The following is a 25,069-nucleotide window of genomic DNA, read 5'->3' as shown; positions in this document are numbered from 1 at the left end:
GAAAGACCATGAGAAAATACTTGAGGAGATAATAGTGGAAAACTTCCCTAAAATGGGGAAGGAAATAATCACCCAAGTCCAAGAAACCCAGAGAGTCCCAAACAGGATAAACCCAAGGAGAAACACCCCAAGACACATATTAATCAAATTAACAAAGATCAAACACAAAGAACAAATATTAAAAAGCAGCAAGGGAAAAACAACAAATAACACACAAGGGAATTCCCATAAGGATAACAGCTGATCTTTCAATAGAAACTCTTCAAGCCAGGAGGGAATGGCAAGACATACTTAAAATGATGAAAGAAAATAACCTACAGCCCAGATTATTGTACCCAGCAAGGATCTCATTTAAGTATGAAGGAGAAATCAAAAGCTTTTCAGACAAGCAAAAGCTGAGAGAATTCTGCACCACCAAACCAGCTCTCCAACAAATACTAAAGGATATTCTCTAGACAGGAAACACAAAAATGGTGTATAAACTCGAACCCAAAACAATAAAGTAAATGGCAATGGGATCATACTTCTCAGTAATTACCTTAAACGTAAATGGGTTGAATGCCCCAACCAAAAGACAAAGACTGGCTGAATGGATACAAAAACAAGACCCCTACATATGTTGTCTACAAGAGACCCACCTCAAAACAGGAGACACATACAGACTGAAAGTGAAGGGCTGGAAAAAGATTTTCCATGCAAATAGGGACCAAAAGAAAGCAGGAGTCACAATACTCGTATCAGATAAATTAGACTTTAAAACAAAGGCTGTGAAAAGAGACAAAGAAGGTCACTACATAATGATCAAAGGATCAATCCAAGAAGAAGATATAACAATTATAAATATATATGCACCCAACATGGGAGCACTGCAGTATGTAAGACAAATGCTAACAAGTATGAAAGGAGAAATTAACAATAACACAATAATAGTGGGAGACTTTAATACCCCACTCACACCTATGGATAGATCAACTAAACAGAAAATTAACAAGGAAACACAAACTTTAAACGATACAATAGACCAGTTAGACCTAATTGATAGCTATAGGACATTTCACCCCAAAACAATGAATTTCACCTTTTTCTCAAGCGCACATGGAAAAAAAAAAAAAAAAAAACCAGCTTACTTGAAAAAAAAAAGCATTTCAATGAAATAGCAGTAAATAGAAATTATGATTCCTCTTTCTATGAAATGTCAAACATTAGGAGAAATAATATTAAAATTCCCAAATACCTCCATGATAGCAATATTCAGGAAATAGTTTATGGTAAACATTTTTAATAAACAGCAGCATAAAATAAAAAAAATTAAAAAAAAAAAGAAGTAAAGCATGATATAGGTAGTTAAGAAGAGTCTTAATGAAAAATCATCTTGTACAAGTCCATTACTATAGATAGGATTTTTGAGTCAGATGAGTAGCTGAGTAATGTTCGAAATAATTACCAGTTCTGAGATTTTAGATTATTTTTGTTGTTCAGTCATGTCCAACTCCTTGCAACCCCATGGACTGCAGCACACCAGGCTTCCCTGTCCTTCATCATCTCCTGGAGCTTGCTTGCTCAAACTCATGTCCATTGAGTTGGTGATGCCATCCAACTATCTCATCCTCTGTCGTCCCCTTCTTATTATGATGAATTAAAAATAGAAATATTTTGTATATAGCATGTTGGAATCAAACACCAATAAAATTTGGGGGAGATCTTAATTTGGTATAATCTAGTTATCTTCTAGGGTATTTTGATGGACAAGGTTAACATCTATGAAAGTAGAAAAAGAGAAGTTATTGGTGGGAGACTGAGCTGTTACAGAAAAAAGGGAGCAAGGAAATTGATTTGGGAAGGAGCAAAAGGAGTTTTTTTTCCCCATGAATCAAAAGAAAGAGTTGGGAAGCAACTCTTCCATGGTAGCTTCTGAAAACTAGCACTATAATTGAACTGAATGTTTCAGTTCTCTGTGAATATACTGAGACCATGAATGCTTAGGCAAATTCATCTTTTTCCTTGTTTGTTGAAACCCAATGAAAAACATTCTGTCTTTTGTTGTTTTGATAGTGGTTTAAAATGAGCAAAGAAGAAAGCAAAAACAAAAAACACCGAACCAAACAAAGAAAAACTCCTCCAAATATATTGGGTTGGCCAAAAAGTTCCTTCAGTTTCAAAGTATAAAGAAAAGACACATTTTTCATTTTCACCAAGAACTTTATTCAACAACCTATTCACTATTTCATTCCACTACATTTCTCAGGCAACTTCATAATTCCATCTTCCAAAAACTTTCTATGTTTTTGATCAAACAACTCTTCCAGGTACCTTTTACAGTCTTTCAGGGAACTGAAGTTTTTTCCATTAAGATAACTTTTAAAAACCAAAATAAATGGAAACCTGAAGGTGCAACAGCTGGTGAATATGGTGGATGAATCAGAACTTCCTAGCCAAGCTGTAACACTTTTTGCCTGGTCGTTAAAAAAACATGCAGTCTTGTGTTACCTTGATGGAAGATTATGTATTTTCTGTTGTATAATTCCAGATGGCTTTCATGGAGTGCTACTTTCAGTTGGTTTAATTGGGAGCAGTACTTGTTGGAATTAATTGTTTTGTTTTCCAGAAGGAGCTAATGATAGAGGACTCTCTTCCAGTCCCACAATATATATAACATCACCTTCTTTGGAAGGAAGTCAGTCCAGCCTTTGGTGTGGTTGGTGGTGGTTCATTTTGCTTGCCCCATGATCTCTTCCATTCCACATTATTGTACAGTATCCATTTTTCTTTGCTTGTCAAAATCTGTTTTTAAAATGGAACATTTTTTGTTACGTTTAAGTAGAGAATCACATTCAGAAATATAGTCAAGAAGATTTTGTTGTTGTTGTTTATGTGGAACCCAAACATCAAAACAATTAGCATAACCAAGATGGTATAAATGATTTTCAGTGCTTGATTTGGATATTTTGAATATGTCAAATATCTCACTCATGGTATAAGACTGATTGTTCTCAGTTAATGTCTTGATTTGATCACTATCAACTTTAACTGGTCTACCCAACCATGGAGTATAATCCAGCAAGAAATCTCCAGCACAAAACTTCGAAAACCACTTTTGACAGATTCCATCAGTCAGCACCTTCTCCATGCACTGCACAAGTCTTTTGTGCATTTCAGTTGTGTTTTTACCTTTCTCAAAATAATAAAGCATTTTTTTATTCCACCTTCAATATTAAAATGGCTGCATGAAATTCACCAATTTTGGTAAGTTTTTTAAAATGCAGGCAGATATGACAACTGTCACAATACAATCTAACAAAATTGTTTCAAATGAAGTTAAAGGCAACTAAATGCTACTAGAGCCAGCTTACAGAAAAACCCAAATGAATTTTTTGGCCAACACAATAGTTTATTATCTACTGCAAGCTAATAAAAATCTGAAAAGGTGGTAGCACCAAGAAAAAGAAATCTGGGGTTAAAAAATTTAAATTTTTTTCCCTATGCTCTCAATTTCTCACTTCTCACCATACCTCCTAGAACTTTTTATTGAGATTAACACAAATTGTAGAGTAATTATTATCACTCTTTTGAAGGGAAATAATTTTATAATTATTTTATTATAGATCTACTAAAATTTTTCTTAGTATCATTTATCATTCAATAAAAGTTTCATCATTTACACAGCAAATCAGTATAATAGATAATTCCATAACAAAGCAAATTATTCTGAACAAAACTATTTAAAATAAATTATTAAAATATACAATAGATTTATTTTTAAAAAACAACTTGTTCAGAATAATTTATTTTTCAAGAAATTTGATATCTTAATAAAATGGGTAATTTCTCCCTTGACAGAGACTGTAGAAAAGAGGGATGATGAGAGAATAGGGATTAAACCAGCCCAGTTCCTAGTATGAGCAGGGTACAGCCGAATTCCCTTAGCCTGAGTGAGGAACAGACTACTTCCAGATTCTTTCACTGGTGTTAGAAATCAAATTAAAACAATAAACAATTTGAATTTTTACTATATAACTTTTTCATTTTCCCATTGTTTATGTTTCTTTTTCCTGAGACTTCAAACATTGTACTATTTAAATCATCTTTCTGTCATTTCTCACTCTGTTATGTACATTAGCCTGCTAATCTTATTGGCCAAATGGAGCTCCCTTCTTTGGAATGAGGGCCTTTCCTATATAGATCTGGTCAAAATATACAATAAACAATTATGATTGTTTTTCCTTCTAAACTAGACATGTGAAAGCCTGTACCTTTCACTGCACTTTATTATTGTGTCAGTTATATTTTGGCCGTATTGTAAAATATAGTCATGATGGTTGCTAATGATAGCTTTTCCTTTCATTGTGGCAGAGAATGGAGAAATGTTTCTGTATCTCAGTTTAAATTGCTTGTTTATTTAATAACTGTTGGTTGTAAGCTCACAGCCATGTTATAAGAACTTGGTCCGTTATTCAAATTCCAGAATTATAAAGGTAGGCTTTATTTTAATTTTTTCTTAATGTACTGTTCCCAAGATATTGATATCAAAATGCAAAAACTAATAGAAGGTTTAATCTCTATTTAAAAGGACATAATTGGCTAATTTGGAGCAACACAAAAATACTTCCAAAATTCTAAATTTTGAAAATTTACCATAAATCACAACTAAATTACTTTTCAGTTATATGTTTAAAGCAAAATGCAGAAATCTGATGTAATGTAATGATATGAAATTCTTATTCAATAGATTGAGGACATAAACAATACGGAAACTGAATCAGCACCAGAGGTAAATGGACATTTCCTTTAATGAAACATTCACCTAAAATTATCCAGTTCACAAATAATCTTTCAATTAAAAAATTAAAAGAGTTTTATTATGAATATAGCAACAAGAAAAAGGACAAAAATATTTTGCAAAGCAAGGTCATACTTTTGCACTTTCAAACACTATAGCTTAGTGTTTATGGAGAAAAGTATGTTTTTGCTCTCATGGTTCAAGTGGAGGCACAAGTCTGAGTTTGAAATACTCTGCCAAGACTATATATTTCTTGAACTGTTACTAATAGTTGAGACTCTTGAAAGCTAACGTTGAAAAACGCAGTTTCTTTTCATCGTTTGTCTTCTTTCCTCAGAGTTCCTGATAGTTTGTTTTGGTTATTACATGCTAGCAGAGAGTACAGTATCTATTACCATGAAGGAATGTTCAACAATCACAACAGTTTTAGATCTCTTCTAATCTAACATACAAAGTTAAATATCAATCAATTTGATCGTGTGCCTAGACGTACAGACAAATAAATTGGAAGCAGTTTTACTTAAGGGGCATGTGTTACAAATTATAATTCTTCACTTTGTTTTTGAAAAAAGTTCAGAGGCAGTAATAGATGATATAAAAGAACTAATTAAAATGAATTTCAAAAACAAGTTTAAGAATATGTGAATAGGACCAAATACCAAAGAGTTTTGTCTATAATATAAATGTTTTCTAGATCACTTGGAAATACTGTTTTTTTTTTCCCTCGCTAAATGTTGGTTTTATTAAATATTTAAGAACTTACATGGAGAGAAAAGCCAAATGCAGAAAGCCTTCTTGTGTGTTTAAACTGAATCTATCCACCATCAAATTGATTGAGAGTATGCTCACATGCACATTACCTTTTGTGGGATGAGTGCATGATAGCGAAATTTAGATAATGTCACATGGTTTTATCTGAGCACTGTATTAACACCATCTTCTAGGAAAAAGGATGCTTCTAGAACCTTGTCAGCAATGGATTTCAGTAAGATTAATTCATAATGTACAATGAATTCAGAGAAAGAGCTATTTAATAGAAATCTGTAAAAACTGTATTTTTATTCTTCATAGCATTGATAGCAATGTAATGAAATCCACCAATGATGGAAGTAATGTCCCGTGGAATCTAAATTTTGATTTGGAAGAAATATGCTAATCACCTATTTTATAAATTAGGAAGGAGATGAGTCACTGCTTGTAACAGTGGTACCTGTCAAATCACACAAAACCTCTGGAAAAATAAAAAAGAATTTTGAAGATATAGAAAAAGAACGAGAAGAGAAGGAAAGGGTCAAGTATGAAGAAGATAAAAGAATAAGATGTGAAGAGCAACGCCGATCTCTCAAGGAAGCAAAGTGTCTTTCGTTGGTCATGGTAATTTTTTTTTTAAGAACAAATAAAAAGTTAAGTTGAGTCAAATCATATCTTTTTATGATTAACGGGTAGGTTTTCATTATGTTTTCTTAGGATGATGAACTAGAAAGTGAGGCAAAAAAAGAATCACTTTCTTCTGGAAAATTGAAACTGACTTTTGAAGAATTGGAAAGACAAAGACAAGAAAACCGAAGGAAGCAAGCTGAGGAGGAAGCAAGAAAACGTTTAGAAGAAGAGAGGCGTGCTTTTGAAGAAGCAAGGCGGCAAATGGTAAAACAAACTGATGTATATGTAACATTTATATATGTGGATTATAATACATAATTATAAAATACATAATTATATATAATGTATATTACAATATTATATAAATTATATGTATAATATTATAAAAATGTTATCTGTAAAGCATTCAATATTAAGGGAGGTAGCTGGATTTGGAAAGGTTCATTGCTATAAATTTAAGGAGATCTTCTATGTAGAAGGGTCTGATTTTGAAACTGTATATATATTCCATATATAACATGCATCCATATTATGTTCTAGTTTTCATTTTGGGATATTTTATCTAATATTCTCCAAGTTTTTATAAATTGTTATAAATATACAAAATATTTATTCAGCAGAATAATTATTCAACTCTTTGTTAGTTCAGTCTGCAGTGTGTTTAATAGCATGGTGCAGCACACTTTCAAGTCTAATCATAAGTATACACTTAGTGTCAATGTGTGTATACACACACACACATATAGTGAACATATACGTGTGTATAAATGTATACAATCTAAGTGGTTAAGAACATGGACTGTGGAGCCAGACTGCCTGGATTCATACATCTAACATTTATTAAATGTGTATCCATGGACAAGTTATTTAACCTCTCTATACCTTTCCTCATTTGTAAAATGGTTAAAATAATTGGGCCTACTTCTTAAATCATTAAATGAGTTAACACAGAAAGCAATGAGCATCTAGCATATAAGAAGTGCATTATTTTTTATTTATTTTTATTTTGCAATTTTTATTTTTTTGACCATGCAGTGGAGCTTGCAGGATCTTAGTTCCTTGACCAGGGATTGAACCTGTGCACCTTGCAATGGGAGTGCAGAATCCTAACCACTGGACCACCAGGGAACTCCCACTAAGCACTTTAAAATCATTAACTGCTATTATAGTAACAGATTTACCAACAAAAAAATAAAACTGAAATAAGAAAACACTGATTCCAAATTTCATTGCAAGAACCGAAGAATGGAACATATATAATTTTTTAATTTTTCAGACTTTCTTGATCAACTTTAAATAATGTTCTAAGGACTGTACCTCCAAAATTTTAATGTTCTATATATTTTGTTTGAAAATGTTGTTACTTTTGGGCAGTTATAGTTGGATATCTACACATTTTAGATATCACTGGTGGTCAATTTAGTGAAAAGACATAGTAATATCATTAATTAATTAAATCATAAATTTCAATGAGTATTTAATTAATTCATATTATATTAGTTTTAATTATAAAATCATTAAATTTGAATTGTATATAAAATAGCTCCAGATATTTTACCCATTTAATTACCACAGTTCATAGTAAAAAAAAATCCATGAAAATTACAGAATGACTTTATTATCTAAGAGACTGTGTGTGTATACTGTTTGTACATACACACACTTTTAAATAACCCCTAATTTTTCCAGCTTAGATTTTTTTGAATCATATTAGATTCATATTTTTGAATATTAGATTATTCTAGAATTAGAATATTAATCTAATATTAATTAGAATATTAGAGGAAATATTAGATTCATATTTTTTGAATCATATAAAGGAAGGAGATTTTGGTCCCCTATGTGAGGTGACTGAGTCTGTGCCTTTTGATTGATAATTCGTTCCTGTCTTTGATGAATCTCAGTTCTTAATACTGAGTTGTTTGTTGGTTAGGTAAATGAAGAGGAGGAAAACCAAGACACAGAAAACATTTTTAAAGGGTACCGCCCTGGTAAACTCAAGCTCAGTTTTGAAGAAATAGAAAGACAAAGGAGAGAAGATGAAAAAAGGAAAGCAGAAGAAGATGCCAGAAGAAGAATAGAGGAAGAAAAGAAGGCATTCGCTGAAGCAAGGAGAAGCATGGTAAGACAGAATGTGGCTGCAGGCGGCCACTGGGATTCAGCTTTTTAGAGTATGTTAGGAGAAAGCATTCAACTGTGGGGAATACCCTATTATTTCTGGAAGTTGTGCCAAAAGTAGGGACGGCATATAAGTTTTTAAAAGTCTCCTGTCATAATACCATCAGTTAAAGATCAGCTTCAGTATCATGTTGAAAAGGTTCTGATTAAATTGCTCTGCCTAGTATATATTATCTTCCTTCTCTGAGAAGGTGTGTTTTTTAGAACTAAGTATCTAAGCTGAGGGAGGGGGGTTCCTACCCCCACTTTCCCTTCCATTCTCTCCATTCTCTTCTCCCTAGCCACATTTCCTCCTTCCCTTCCTCACTTCTCCTTCCTTCCCTCCTTTCTTTCCAAGTTCCATCCCATCAGGATACATTAAATGACCAAAGCCATTTAACCACGATTATTTAACTCTCCAAAATGCTTATCATCACTCTGGATATTGCTACCCAACTTAACTCTGCTATAAAATTATACTTCTATACCATTTTAATGTTTGTAAATATACAATTATCTGACAAACTCTATTTTTAAGTACATTGACATGTGAATGCTGCACAACCTTCTTGAAACATTTTCATTCGCTTCAGTCATATCACGACCTGATTTTCTTCCTTTATGTCTGGGTGAGCTTCAGACACACATTCCAAGTGTTTTTTTGGCCTCATTCCAATCCCAAAGAAAGGCAATGCCAAAGAATGCTCAAACTACCGCACAATTGCACTCATCTCACATGCTAGCGGAGAAGGCAATGGCACCCCACTCCAGTACTCTTATCTGGAAAATCCCATGGATGGAGGAGCCTGGTAGGCTGCAGTCCATGAGGTGGCTAAGAGTTGGACACAACTGAGTGACTTCACTTTCACTTTTCACTTTCACGCATTGGAGAAGGAAACGGCAACCCACTCCAGCATTCTTGCCTGGAGAATCCCAGGGACAGGGGAGCCTGGTGGGCTTCCGTCTATGGGGTTGCACAGAGTCGGACATGACTGAAGCGACTTAGCAGCAGCAGCAGCAGCAGCACATGCTAGTAAAGTAATGCTCAAAATTCTCCAAGCCAGGCTTCAGCAATACGTGAACCATGAACTCCCAGATGTTCAAGCTGGTTTTAGAAAAGGCAGAGGAACCAGAGATCAAGTTGCCAACATCTGCTGGATCATAGAAAAAGCAAGAGAGTTCCAGAAAAACATCAAGAACACTGGAGTGGGTTGCTATTTCCTTCTCCAATGCATGAAAGTGAAAAGTGAAAGTGAAGTCGCTCAGTCGTGTCCGACTCTTAGCAACCCCACGGACTGCAGCCTACCAGGCTCCTCCGTCCATGTGATTTTCCAGGCAACAGTACTGGAGTGGGGTGTCATTGCCTTCTCTGACACTTAAATGAGTCCTGAGAACCTTAAGCAGTTCCACCTCTCATTTGTGCCTCATATCCAGTCACTCACTAAGTCTCACTTCCTATATATCACTATTAAAATTCCCCTATTTCCCACTGTTGTTCAGTTGCTGTTATGTCTGACTCATTGCGACTCTGGACTGTAGCACACCAGCCTTCCCTACCCTTCACCATCTCCCAGAGTTTGCTTAGATTCATGTCCATTGAGTCAGTGATGCTGTATAACCATCTCATCCTCTGCCACCCTCTTCTCCTCCTTTTGACTTCAATCTTTCCCAGAACTTCCTACTGCTACAACTGTAATGCAGGTCACTGTTACCCGTTGCCTCAGGCCAACTCCTAATTAATTTGCTTTGTTGCCTATAATCTATTCTTTCCTATAAAGCCATTAAAGAAAGAAAGAAAGTGAAGTCGCTCAGTTGTGTCTGGCTCATTGCAACCCCTGGACTGTAGCCTGCCAGGATTCTCCGTCCATGGGATTTTCCAGGCAAGAATACTGGAGTGGGTTGCCATTTCCTTCTCCAGGAGATCTTCCTGACCAAGGGATTGAACCCAGGTCTCCCACACTGCAGGCAGAGTCTTTACCGTCTGAGCCACCAGGGAAGCCCATAAAGCCAGGAGAGTTCTCCTGATGAAACAATGGACAGAGGTTCATAACATTGTACAGGAGACAGGGATCAAGACCATCCCCAAGAAAAAGAAATGCAAAAAAGCAAAATGGCTGCCTGAGGAGGCCTTACAAATAGCTGTGAAAACAAGAGAAGCAAAAAGCAAAGAAGAAAAGGTAAGATATACCCATTTGAATGCAGAGTTCCAAAGAATAGTGAGGAGAGATAAGACAGCCTTCCTCAGTGATCAGTGCAAAGAAGCAGAGGAAAACAATAGAATGGGAAAGACGAGAGATCGCTTCAAGAAAATTAGAGATACCAAGGGAACATTTCATGCAAATATGGGCTCAATAAAGGACAGAAATGGTAGGGACCTAACAGAAGCAGAAGATATTAAGAAGAGGTGGCAAGAATACACAGAACTGTACAAAAAAGATCTTCATGACCCAGATAATCACAGTGGGGTGATCACTCACCTAGAGCCAGACATCCTGGAATGTGAAGTCAAGTGGGCCTTAGGAAGCATCACTATGAACAAAGCTAGTGGACATGATGGAATTCCTGTTGAGCTATTTCAAAGCCTAAAAGATGATGCTGTTAAAGTGCTGCACTCAATATGCCAGCAAATTTCTAAAACTCAGCAGTGACCACAAGACTGGAAAAGGTCAGTTTTCATTCCAATCCCAAAGAAAGGCAATGCCAAAGAATGCTCAAACTATTGCACAATTGCACTCATCTTACACACTAGTAAAGTAATGCTGAAAATTCTCCAAGCCAGGCTTCAACAGTACGTGAACCGTGAACTTCTAGATGTTCAAGCTGAATTTAGAAAAGGCAGAGGAACCAGAGATCAAATTGCCAACATCTATAGGATCATCAAAAAAGCAAGAGAGTTCCAGAAAAACATCTATTTCTGCCTTATTGATTATGCCAAAGCCTTTGACTGTGTGGATCACAAAAAACTGGAAAATTCTTCAAGAGATCGGCATACCAGACCACCTGACCTGCCTCTTGGGAAATCTGTATGCAGGTCAGGAAGCAACAGTTGGAACTGGACATGGAACAACAGACTGGTTCCAAATAGGAAAGGAGTACATCAAGGCTGTATATTGTCACCCTGTTTATTTAACTTTTATGCACAGTACATCATGTGAAATGCTGGGCTGGATGAAGCACAAGCTGGAATCAAGATTGCCAGGAGAAATATCAATAACCTCAGATATGCAGATGACAACACCCTTACGGCAGAAAGGGAAGAAGAACTAAAGAGCCTCTTGATGAAAGTGAAAGAGGAGAGTGAAAAAGTTGGCTTAAAACTCAACATTCAAAAGACTAAGATCATGGCATCAAGTCCCATCACTTCATGGCAGATAGATGGGGAAACAGGGGAATCAGTGCCAGACTTTATTTTGGGGGGCTCCAAAATCACTGCAAATGGTGACCACAACCATGAAATTAAAAGATGCTTACTCCTTGGCAGGAAATTTATGACCAACCTAGACAGCATATTAAAAACCAGAGATGTTACTTTGTCAGCTATGGTTTTTCCATTAGTCATGTATGGATGCAAAAGTTGGACTGTAAAGAAAGCTGAGCACCGAAGAATTGATGCTTTTGAACTGTGGTGTTGGAGAAGACTCTTGAGAGTCCCTTGGACTTCAAGGAGATCCACCCAGTCCATCCTAAAGGAGATCAGTCCTGGGTGTTCATTGGAAGGACTGATGTTGAAGCTGAAACTCCAGTATTTTGGCCACCTGATGCAAAGAGCTGACTCATTTGGAAAGACCCTGTTGCTGCGAAAGATTGAAGGTGGGAGAAGACGGGGACGACAGAGGATGAGATGGTTATATGGCATCACCGACACGATGGACATGAGTTTGTGTAAACTCTGGGAGTTGGTGATGGACAGGAGGCCTGGTGTGCTGCATGCAGTCCATGGGGTCGAAAGAGTCAGACACGACTGAGCAACTGAACTGTTCTTTTTTTTTAAAAAAAAAGTGAATTTGATTGTTACTACTTTGCTTAAAAATTTTCTACTTCCATTAAAGCAAAAGTCCAAACACTACAATTTTAAAACAAATTTCTTTACAATCTTGCCCTAGTATTTTCTCATTTCATTTCTTGATTCTTGGTTAATCTGCCATGTTTGTTCCAGACATAGTAAATTTCTTTCCATTTCTTCAAAATGCTATGCTCTGATCTCTGGAACTTCATAAATACTGTATGAAACACGTTATCCCTCTCCTTTCCCTGTGCTCTGCTCTCTCCTATTAGTATATTCCATTTCCTCTGGAAGCCTTTCCTGATAGTGCAAGTTCCAGAAAGGGTTCCTTTCATGTACTCTTAAAGCATTTTGTGTTCCCCCAGTGTAGCAGTAGTGCTGTTTTCTTGTTGCTTATGACTGTCTTCCTCACTCAGTGAGGCTGAGACCACATTGAGTACGTGGCATGATGCATTCTAGTGTAACAAACTTCCTAAAATGCTTGTGGAATAAGTGATATTAAAACTATTTTATGTATATTATTAGGTAATCCTTGATTCACAAATGGTTTCTACACAGAAACCCTACAAAATTCTGAAAGCACTTAATTTTTAGAGAACAAGCTGGTTCAGAACCGCTAGATGAGAAGTAGCTGTGGAGATTAAGAAATCTAGTCCTGGGGCAGATTTTTAGGCCAAATCTGTCTTTTATCATGATGTACTAGTGAGAAAAGTGCAGGGTTAGGGTTAGGGTTAGGTGCAGGGAAAACTAGTGTCCTAGAGACATTTCTATACTAGGAACAAGAAACTTTTCCCTTCCTTTATGTGGTTTTCTTATCTAGGACCAAGTATTGTCATTTCATTGTTCTTGTTCAGTCGCCCAAGTCGTGTCTGACTCTACGACCCCATGGACTGCAGCACGCCAGGTCTCCCTGTCCCTCACCATCTCCAGGAGTTTGCCCAAGTTCATGTTCATTGCATCGGTGATGCCATCCAGCCATCTCATCCTCTGATGCCTTCTTCTCCTTCTACCCTCAATCTTTCCCAGCATCAGGGACTTTTCCAATGAGTCATCTGTTTGGATTAGATGACCAAAATACTGGAGCTTCAGCTTCAGCATCAGTCCATATTATAGCTCAAGTAGCTCATATATTATTTAAAAATTTGGGGGGTAATATGTGGATTGTAAAACTATATAAATGTTGTTTCTGAGCTGCACTGGTTTTGTGGTAAAGCCTGTCATTTATAAAACTTGGAACAAATAAATAATTACCATTTGTTTTTCCTTATTCAAGTGTCTAGTTCAACCACAGGGACATAATTTAAATGAGAGGTTTATGTATGTACTTTCAGGGAGAAGGCAATGGCACCCCACTCCAGTACTCTTGCCTGGAGAATCCCATGGACAGAGGAGCCTGGTAGGCTGCAGTCCATGGGGTCGCTAGGAGTCAGATACGACTGAGCGGCTTCACTTTCACTTTTCACTTTCATGCATTGGAGAAGGAAATGGCAACCCACTCCAGTGTTCTTGCCTGGAGAATCCCAGGGACGGGGGAGCCTGGTGGGCTGCCGTCTATGGGGTCACACAGAGTCAGACACAACTGAAGCGACTTATCAGTAGCAGTAGCAGTTCGGGGAATATAATTAGGTAATTTCTTGTTATCCAAAGTGTATTGCAAGTCAATGACTTAAAAGCAGAGTTGTTATTTGCAGTTTAGAGACTGCCGGTATACAATGATATTGTAATAATAAAACTGCTATTTGGTAGCTTATCTTGGTGTCAGGCACACTGCAGAGTGTTTCCAAACTTCATGTGATTCTCATGACAATTCAATGAAAGTTGTTGCAGATAGGGAAATTCAGATCTAAAGAGGCTATGTAACTTGTCCGCGGTTGCAACTAAATCGCAATTAAATGGCAGTTAGACATGTAATTTATAAAATTATGAAAAGGTAGTCTAAATAGTTATTTATAATTTTATTAGACTTCTAAAGTTTTGGATCTTACCTTTTCCATATAGTATTTGTATTGACTTTGGATAAGTTAACTTTTTATTGCCTTAGTTTCCTCATGTGTTAAATGGGGATATTAATAACACCTACTTCATATGGGTATAGAAAAATAAGTCAATGCATGTAAAATGCTTAGAATTATTCTTGGCAGTTGTTAAGTATTAACTATTTATTTTTAATTAGCCTGACAGGAAATAAATCAATATAATAAAATCACAGCATTAAGTGATTATTGCCCAATTATGAAGGGATCATAATGATAACTCATTCAGTTAAAACCATGATTTAACTGAAACGCTCTATTTTAATTACCAGAATTGAGGTTCATTTTACTTTTTAAAAAGTAAATTATTTTTTAATTTTTAAAAAATTTATTTGTCCAGAGAAAAGAATTTTCTTCTTATCAGGCAAGTAGTAAACAGTTTGGTCTGAGAGCAGAGAGTTTCAAAGTACAAGATCTTCCGTGTTGACGCTGGCATCTGCAGACTGATCATCTTCCTGTTCTCCTACCTAGGACCAAGGAGAGGAGCAGTTCAGTTTACCGAACTAGGGCAAATTACCAAACTCGAAGCTTGTTTTCCTTAATGGGCTACTGAGAAATGTGGTGTCCCCTGTGAACCTCCTGTCACTTCTCGGGGGAATGGCACTCAGCATGGCGTGCAGGCATCTTTGCTATTTATCGCTACGTCTCAGTGGCTCCTGGTTCCATTTTCCCCTCTTTTATTACTTTAGAACAAGTTTGCTGGTAGTCTTGAATGCAGTATTTGTTTATTCCAAAAGATCATATTTATAATAAAATCATTGTAGAAGGAAAAAAAAAATTTATTTGTTTGACTGTGCCAAGAGCTAGTTAGGGCATGTGAGATCTTTGATCTTTGTTGTAGCATGTGTGATTTTAGTTATGGCATATGGGATCTAGTTCCCTGACCACGAATCAAACCTAGGTAGGCCCCCCACATTGGGAGCATGGAGTCCCAGCCACTGAACCACCAGGGAAGTCCTGAGGTTCATTTTAATCCAATTAAAAAGTTTTCCCAATATTAGAACATCTTTTAAATTTTTTTAATGAAAATTTTTGTTGTGTGCTCGGTCTCTCAGCTGTGTCCGACTCTTTGTGATGCTGTGGACTGTAGCCTGCCAGGCTCCTCTGTCCATGGGAGTCTCCAGGCGAGAATACTGGAGTGAGTTGCCATTTCCTCCTCCAGGGGTCTTCCCCATCCAGGGGATTGAACCGTCATCTCTTGCATCTCCTGCATTGGCAGGTGGATTCTTTTACCACTGTGCCACTGGTAAAGGAAGCCCCTAATTCAAATTACTCATAGTAAAAGTCAAAGTATTTATTTGTGTTCATTGGAATGGAGACTAGATGGTCACCATTTTCTCTGTTACTACAAATACTTTAGTCTTATGTTTTCTAATAATTATTCCTTGTTTTATATTTTTAAAGAGAATTTTTGGTTTTTAGTTAATGTGAAATCTTTCTATTCAAGAGATATTCCCTTTTTACTATGTATAATTCTGGTAAAAGTGATAAAAGAATTATTTTAAATAGGTAGTAGATGATGACACCCCAGAGATGTATAAAACAATCTCTCAAGAATCTCTTATACCGGGAAAACTGGAAATTAATTTTGAAGAATTATTAAAACAAAAAATGGAAGAAGAAAGACGACGAACAGAGGAGGAGCGGAAACATAAACTAGAGATGGAAAAACAGGAATTTGAACAACTGAGACAAGAAATGGGAGAGGTAAGATTTTAAGAAATATCCATTTATATCCCACAAATATTTATTAATCTAAGTATTTCACATATATTACCTTACAATAACTTTCTAAGTATTATTATTCACATAAAGGACACTCCTATGAGGCACTTGGACAAGTTTAGCATAGTTGAGTTGAGTGTACCTTTCCAGCCTGCTATAACTCTACTCCTGCTTGCTAGTTTGAAACATATATAATTCCAAGTGACTGAGATATTACAATACTTAAGTAAATATTTCTTCCTATATACCTCACAGTTGTGTGTGATTACACCATGATTGAGAACTGTTGTTCTAGAGTGCTTAATATACCCATTTATACTTATTTGCCTTGAATCAGAATTAAACTGACCATCAAAATAAGAAAAACCTATAAGAGTACCATGGATGCTAATAGGAGCATCAGTTTGGCAAGTCTTTGAATCATTTTACAGGCATACTTCATTTCATTGTGCTTCACATGATTGCACTTTACAGATACTGTGTTTTTTTTAACAAATTAAGTCTGTGGCAACCCTGCATGGAGCAAGTCAGTGGACGCGTTTTTCCAACATTTGCTCACTTTGTGTCTCTGTATAACATTTTGGTACTTCTCGCAATATTTCAGACTTTTTCATTATTATTATATATGTTATAGTGCTGTGGGATCAGTGACCTTTGTTGTTACTATTGTAATTGTTTTGGGCCACCACAAACTGCACCCATATCAGATGATGAACTTGATATATATATTATGTTCTGACTGTGCCACTTACTGGCTTCCCCTCACCTTGGGCCAATTTCATTACACAAAAGTACTGAAATTAGGACAATTAATGGCCTCTAAGTGTTCAAGTGAGAGTCTCATGACTTTCACTTTATGCTTGGTTGAGAAGTGATTTGTCTCACTTTAAAAGCTAGAAATGATTAAGCTTAGTGAGGAACGCATGTTGAAAGCTGAGATAGGCTGAAATCTAGACTTCTTGTGCCAAATGGTTAACCAAGATGTGAACGCAAAGAAAAATTCTTGCAGGAAATGAAAAGTGCTACTCCAGTGAACACATAAATGATAGCGAAGTGGAACAGCCTTACTGTCATGGAGAAAGTTTTAGTGGTCTGGATAGAAGGCCAAACGAACCACAACATTCCCTTAAGCCAAAGCCTAATCCAGGGCAAAGCCCTAACTCTCTTCAATTCTATGAAGAGTGACAGATGAAGACACTGCAGAAGAAAAGTCTGAAGCTAGTAGAGGTTGGTTCTTGAAGTTTAAGGAAAAAAACCATCTCTATAACATAACAAGTGCAAGGTGAATCAGCAAGTGCTGTTGCAGAGGTTGCAGCAAGTTATCCAGAAGATCAAAGATAATTAATGAAGGTGGCTACACTAAAAAATAGATTTTCAATATAGGCAAACAGGCTTATATTGGAAGAGGATGCCATCTAGGACTTCCTTAGCTAAAGAGGAAAAGTCAGTGCCTGGCTTTGAAGCTTCAAAGGACAGGCTGACTCTCTTGTTAGGGGCTAAAACAGCTGGTGACTTTAAGTTGAAACCAGTACTCATTTACCATTCTTCCTATGCTCTATAAATGGAACAATGAAGCCTAGATGATAGCACACCTGTTGACAACATTGTTTACTGAATATTAAGCCCGTTGTTAAGACCTATTGCTCAGAAAAAAAGATTCCTTTCAAAATATTATTGCTCATTGACAGTGCACCTGGTCACCCAAGAGCTCTGATGATGTGATGATATTAATGTTGTTTTCACGCCTACTGGCACAGCATCCATTCTGCAGCCCATAGGCCAAGCAGTAATTTCTACTTTCAAGTCTTATTATTGAAAAAATAAATTTTGTAAGGCTTCAGCTGTCATGATGATCTTTTCTTTTTGTAGTTCTTCTGTGTATTCTTGCCACCTCTTCTTAATATCTTCTGCTTCTGTTATGTCCATACCATTTCTGTCCTTTATTGTGCTTATCTTTGCATGAAATGTTCCCTTGCTATCTCTAATTTTCTTGAAGAGCTCTCTAGTCTCTCTCATTCTATTGTTTTCCTCTACTTCTTTGTATTGATCACTGAGGAAGGCTTTCTTACCTCTCCTTGCTATTCTTTGGAACTCTGCATTCAAATAGGTATATCTTACCTTTTCTCCTTTGCCTTCTGCTTTTCTCAGTAACGCCTTGTCAGACAACCAATTTGCCTTTCTGCATTTCTCTTTCTTGGGGATGGTCTTGATCCCTGCCTCCTGTACAGTGTCACGAACCTCCATCCATAGTTCTTCAGGCACTCTATCAGATCAAATCCCTTGAATCTATTTGTTACTTCCACTGTATAATCATAAGGGATTTGATTTAGGTCATACCTGAATGGTCTAGTGGTTTTCCCTACTTTCTTCAGTTTAAGTCTGAATTTGGCAATAGGGAGTTCATATTCTGAGCCACAGTCAGATCCCAGTCTTGTTTTTGCTGACTGTATACAGCTTCTCCATCTTTGGCTGCAAAGAACATAATCAATCTGATTTCAGTATTGACCATCTGGTGATGTCCATGTGTAGAGTCTTCTCTTATGTTGTTGGAAGAGTGTGTTTGCTATGACCAGTGTGTTCTCTTGGAAAAACTGTTAGCCTTTGACCTGCTTCGTTTTGTACAAAAAAGATCTTCATGACCCAGATAATCACAATGGGGTGATCACTCACCTAGAGCCAGACATGCTGGAATGTGAAGTCAAGTGGGCCTTAAGGAAGCATCACTATGAATAAAGCTAGTGGATGTGATGAATTCCCATTGAGGTATTTCAAATCCTAAAAGATGATGCTATGAAAGTGCTGCACTCAATATGCCAGCAAATCTGGAAAACTCAGCAGTCACCACAGGACTGGAAAAGGTCAGTTTTCATTCCAATCCCAAAGAAAGACAGTGCCAAAAAATGTTCAAACTACCACACAATTGCACTTATCTCACATGCTAGTAAAGTAATGCTGAAAATTCTCCAAGCCAGGCTTCAACAGTATGTGAACCGTGAACTTCCAGATGTTCAAGCTGGATATGGAAAAGGCAGAGGAACCAGAGATCAAATTGCCAACATTCGCTGGATCATTGAAAAAGCAAGATAGTTCCAGAAAAACATCTACTTCTGCTTTATTGACTATACCAAAGCCTTTGACTGTGTGGATCACAACAAACTGTGGAAAATTCTTCAAGAGATGGGAATACCAGACCACCTGACCTGTCTCCTGAGAAATCTGTATGCAGGTCAAGAAGCAATAGTTAGAACTGGACATGGAACAACAGACTGGTTCCAAAGCAGGAAAGGAGTACGTCAAGGCTATATATTGTCACCCTGTTTATTTAACTTTTATGCACAGTACATCATGTGAAATGCTGGGCTGGATGAAGCACAAGCCGGAATCAAGATTTCCCGGAGAAATATCAATAACCTCAGATATGCAGATGATACCACCCTTATGGCAGAAAGGGAAGAAGAACTAAAGAGCCTCTTGATGAAAGTGGAGAGTGAAAAAGTTGAGTTAGAACTCAACATTCAGTAAACAAAGATCATGGTATCCGGTCTCATCACTTCATGGCAAATAGATGGGGAAAGAGTGGCAGACTTTTTTTGGGGCTCCAAAATCTCTTCAAATGGTGACTGCAGCCATGAAATTAAAAGGCATTTGCTCCTTGGAAGTAAAGCTATGACCAACCTAGACAGCATATTAAAAAGCAGAGACATTACTTTACCAACAAAGGTCCATCTAGTCAAAGCTATGGTGTTTCCAGTAGTCGTGTATGGATGTGAGAGTTGGAGTATAAAGAAAGCTGAGTGCCAAAGAATTGATGCTTTTGAACTATGGTGTTGGAGAAGACTGGAGAGTCCCTTGGACTGCAAGGAGATCCATCAAGTCAATCCTAAAGGAAATCAGTCCTGAATATTCATTGGAAGAACTGATGCTGAAGCTGAAACTTCAGTACTTTGGCCACCTGATGTGAAGAACCGACTCACTGGAAAAAACCCTGATGCTGGGAAAGATTGAAGGTGGGAGGAGAAGGGGACAACAGAGGATGAGATGGTCGGATGGCATCACCAACACGATGGACATGAGTTTGAGTAGGTTCCGGGAGTTGGTGACGGACAGGGAAGCCTGGCGTGCTGCAGTCCATAGGGTTGCAGAATCTGACACAACTGAGCTGAACTGAGCTGATGGTGATTTCTCCAATGAATATGGACAAAACCAACTGAAAATCTTCTGAAAAGGATTCAACATTCCAGGTGCCATTACGAATATTCATGATTCAAGGGAAGAAAGAAGTCAAAACATCAAATTCAGAAGAGTTTAGAAAAAGTTGATTTCAACTCCACGGATGATTCTGAGGGTGTCAAGATCAATGAAGGAAGTGACTGTAGATGTGCAAACAGCAAGGGAACATGAATTAGAAGTGGTCTCTGAGGATAGGAATGAATTCCTTAAATCTCATGATAAAAGGTTAATGAATGAGGAGTTGCTTCATATGGGTGAGCAAAGTGCTTTCTTGAGATGGAAGCTACTCCTAGTGAAGGTGCTGTGAAAATTCTTAAAATGACAACAGAGGGTTTAGAATATTGAATAAACTTAGCTGACAAAGTACTAGCAGTTTTTAGATTGACTCAAATTTTGAAAAAAATTCTACTGTGGGCAAAATGATATCAATGAGCATTGTAAGCTAGAGACATTATTCACAAAAGAAAGACATATGATTCACAAAAGAAGAGTCAGTTGTTGCAGCACACTTCATTGTTGTCTTAAGAAATTGCCACAGCCACTCCAGCCTTCAGCAATTACCACTCTGATCAGTCAGCAGCCATCAACACTGAGGCAAGAATATCCAACAGCAAAAAGATTACGACTCACTGAAGGCTCAGATTACCATTTTTTAGCAATGTTTTAAAGTTATGTACTTTTTTAGACATAATGCTATTGCACACTGACTATAGCATAGTGTATGCACTAGGAAACCAAAAAATTCATGTGACTCACTTTATGAAGATGTTTATTATGGTGGTCTAGAATTGAATTCAAAATATTCTCAAGGCATGCCTGTATTATAGACTCTACAGGGCCAGCTTCATGAGCATGCACCTTGTGCCCACATAGGACCCCAGACTCAGAGGGTCACACTTAGGATTTAGTGTTCTGAGGTTGTCTTTGAAATTTTAGAGGTTTATCTTTCAATCTCTGTGTTATAAGTAAAAGTAGTTGGACAGTGGAGCCTGCACTAGTCTTGGCACCTTGCCTCAACCACTCATGATGTCTCTCTGCTTGTATCCATGGTGGGCTCTTGGCACCTCTTCTCCTACCTCCTGATGCCGCAAAACCCTGTTTAACCTTCCTACCCCTGGACACTTCTTTGCTCCTTCTGGATGGCCAACCAGTTAGAGGGGAGGGTGAGGGAGGAGGCCAGCATTCTACTGTCACCTTAGGCTTCTGGCTGGGCAGCAACACAAGCAGCAGTCTAGGATGCATGCACAACCCCATTGCTTGGGGTGAGGTGAGCACCCCAACTCAAGTAGGACTGGTAGTGTAATGGCATGTTTAACAACTGACTCTGGGGGGACTTCTTGCCAGCTCCTGATCTAGGAACCGAGTGGGTTCCTTCACAGAGGTTGCAGTCTCTTAGAAGCTGACTCTGTCACGGGTTGGAGCAATTGACCTGTACGGATATTTACTTCTTTGCCCAAATCTACCAAGAGATTAGAAATGCTGTATATATAGTTAATAAGAAAATATAATGAATATGCTACAGGAAAATACTGCAAGGTCTAGCCTTGGAATTAAAAAAAAAGTGGTAGGATTTATTTTATAAAGGAAGCTGAAAATGAATTGTGTGTCTAGAAAAATGAAGTAAACTAGAATATTTTAGTATACTATTGAGAAGTAATCTAATTAATATATAGCAAGTTAACTGTCAGACATTCTGATGCAACTCTGTGTCTGGGAGTTTTCAATCAAGTAGAAAGCCAATTTCAAGATTACTCAGATTGTAACCGATTAGTCAACCCTTAATTTTGATCAGCTACCTGGGAACCACTGTGATATGATACAATGTCATAACTGTTAATTTCTATTTTAGGAGTTGCTCATTTTCACCCAGATAGACCAAAATGTGGAGGTAGTATGAGGAATAAACTTTTTCTTTTGTTGAATCAAAAAATTAAGCCTCATGTCAACATCATCCACTCTAACTCTCCCTGCATACCGTTTGCCCCTACCCAAACTCCAGTCCCACCTTTTTATTTCTCTGCCTGGAACTCTAGGTCTTCCCCAGGAAAAGTGTACCAGGAATAACTGGAATATTCTACTACTCCATTAGGATTTAGTTTAAGAAGTATACAAATACTTTATATTTGTGAAATATACAATATTTTGTGAAAAGCAAAGGGAAAACTTGAATAAAAAGTATTCAAGATACAATGGATAAGGAACTGGAGCCTGATTTTCACTGACTCCTTATCTTTCTTGGCAGAATATAGAGAATACAAGTGATATGTAGCAAAATATAAGGATTTTATCACACTGTGTCTGTAGAAATGCTTAATTCAGAGTATTGAGTGATATTTGACTATCATCAAACCAAAGGCAGGACTAATTTTTAGAGATACTGTGGCTCTACATAGAGATGAAAAGATCATGTCCAGTGGACTGAGACCAGGCAGAAGGCCACACAGTATCAGAGTCAGAATTAGAACTTCTCTTAGCCCAGTGATTTTTAAAAATTTTCTTTACCTCCCCCTAAAAATTCCTCTACAATTCCTCATAAAAGTTAATCCTCATATGCATATTTTAGTTTTACCAGGTTATAATGGAATATTAATAAGCTTTCAGCCAGTCTCTAGTTAAGTAGTATTTTAAATAAAGTAAGATGTTATCTGAAGTCTTAAATTTGTAGCACCACTTTTAATTAGTAAATTTAGGCATAGTGTTTAGGGGAAAAGTTATTTATAACATTTAGTTTTGGTTTCAAATAAGAAATAGTGAACTTTCTGGATAACTTAAGTACAAACTAATTTTATGGTATTTAATATATAACAATCTTAATTTTTTTGAAGGAAGAGGAAGAAAATGAAACCTTTGAACTGAGCAGGGAATATGAAGAATTAATCAAATTGAAAAGGAGTGGTTCTATTCAAGCTAAAAACTTAAAAAGCAAGTTTGAAAAAATTGGACAATTGTCTGAAAAAGAAATTCAGAAAAAGATAGAAGAAGAACGAGCAAGAAGAAGAGCAATTGACCTTGAAATTAAAGAGAGAGAAGCAGAAAACTTTCATGAGGTATATACATTTTTTACTTTGAATCAGTAGGAACCAGTGTATTTTTGAGTTAAACTCCAGGGATTATTCATACCTACTTAAAGATGAGGACAACAAAGCCTATGTTATCTGCTAAAGTCATGCTAAATCATTCAGGTACAGAACCTAAATAAAAATTCAGGTGACATGAATTTGGTACCTCTGGCAACCCACTCCAGTACTCTTGCCTGGAAAATTCCATGGACTGAGGAGCCGGATAGGCTACAGTCCATGGGGTCGCAGAGTCAGACATGACTGAGCGACTTCGCTTTCACTTTCATATGTAAAATTAGGAGGTACTCACTAGATGACCATAATGTCCCTTCCAGTTTAAGGACTAGTTCCATGGTATGAATATTGGTTTAAATAAGATCTGGAAAGCTTATTGTCAGAATTGCCATTTTGTTGTATCTAACACATACTCTTCTAAAATTCATTCTCATCAAATATTCAACTATAATACAAGTGTCAGAATTTGGGAGGGCATTCAGAGGAGACTGTTGAATAAAAATGGTGAAACTATGGGCAAACTCCAGAACTATAAGCAATTCATTGAGACAGGGAGAATGTGAGCACAGCACAAGGTAACGAAGACACAAGCACCAGCAAGATGACCCATCTTAGATGCCATGTTAAACAACTTTATTGAGGTGCACTGAAGGGATTTTTAAAACATGGAATGATATTATCAAATAGGTATCTTCATTGCATGATCATGTTTAAGCTAAAGATGGTTTTGGATTCATGTATTAAAAAATTATTTGAAAGCCTACACCGGGGCTACATTGGCAAATAAACCTGCGTAAGTCCTGGCTCATATGGTGTTTAGAATCAGCTAACAGGGGTAGGGATGTAAAATAATGACTGGAAAGTAAAGTCACAAACAGCTTCAAACAATTATAGGTGATAGGATAAAAGGTTGTAAAACTAGTTGTTAGCTGAAGGGCCTTTTAAACCTTGCAGGCACTATGATTTAGGAATAATGTTAGTAATCAAAGTTTTAGGACAGAGTATAAAAAGCTAGCTTAAAGAATCCTGGGGTCGTGGAGGATGAACTGGGACAAGGTAATGAAGCTGGGGGCAAGGGAGAAAAACTGAGTTACAGGCAGGTGGTTGCTGAGAAGGCTAACATTTCTTCAAGATTACTAGGGAAACTAGATACAGAGAATTCAGGAAGTCTGGAGAGGAGAGGTGGATGAACAAATTGTTTCGGACCTGTGAAGTTTGAGCTATATTTGGACAAGTAATGTCAGTCTGAAACATAGGTATTGAGCTCAGTCAAGAGGCAGGAGCTAAAGACTAACTTTTCTGGATACTATTTGAAAGTACAGATGTAGATAAAGCCATCTTGAAAGGGTTAATAGTTGTCAGATGAATAAAATCCTGGAAAACATTAACATTCAGTGGATAGATGGGCCACAAGATCAGTTGATTCCTTAGAGATAAATCACAGAAGGTAAAGAATTTAAATCAGGATGCACTTGCTCCCCTTTTCTGGTTAAACATAGTGAAACCTCAGAGCAGTCATACCTAGCCCTATAAAATTTATAGGTAAGAATAAGAGAAATGATGCTGGTGGTTTCTTGCTTTAATGCTGTTACTGGCTCTCTTGTATAAAAGGACATAAGATTAGGACTTGGCTGACTCTCTAACCCATGAGGATGTCCTGAGTTGAGTTTCCTGTGAGGAACCTGACATT

General features: G+C 37.0%; 1 protein-coding gene across 6 annotated transcripts in view; it reads left to right on the top strand.

The window, feature by feature from the left end:
* NEXN (nexilin F-actin binding protein) overlaps nt 1–25,069 on the top strand; it is a 58,496-nt gene that overhangs the window by 29,476 nt on the left and 3,951 nt on the right. For 4 of the 6 annotated variants that reach the window (XM_061411518.1, XM_061411519.1, XM_061411515.1 and 1 more), the window contains 6 exons: nt 4,727–4,768; nt 5,954–6,151; nt 6,245–6,421; nt 8,091–8,279; nt 15,860–16,057; nt 23,131–23,352. In XM_061411518.1, the coding sequence (XP_061267502.1) occupies nt 4,727–4,768; nt 5,954–6,151; nt 6,245–6,421; nt 8,091–8,279; nt 15,860–16,057; nt 23,131–23,352 (1,026 nt within the window). The remainder of the gene's footprint in view (nt 1–4,726; nt 4,769–5,953; nt 6,152–6,244; nt 6,422–8,090; nt 8,280–15,859; nt 16,058–23,130; nt 23,353–25,069) is intronic. The other 2 variants (XM_061411520.1, XM_061411517.1) reach the window with 1 other exon arrangement.

This window comes from Bos javanicus, chromosome 3 (genome assembly GCF_032452875.1).
Source record: "Bos javanicus breed banteng chromosome 3, ARS-OSU_banteng_1.0, whole genome shotgun sequence".
Taxonomy (NCBI): Eukaryota; Metazoa; Chordata; class Mammalia; order Artiodactyla; family Bovidae; genus Bos; species Bos javanicus.
Note: the sequence above shows the minus strand (reverse complement) of the source record. Positions and strands in the feature narration are given on the sequence as shown.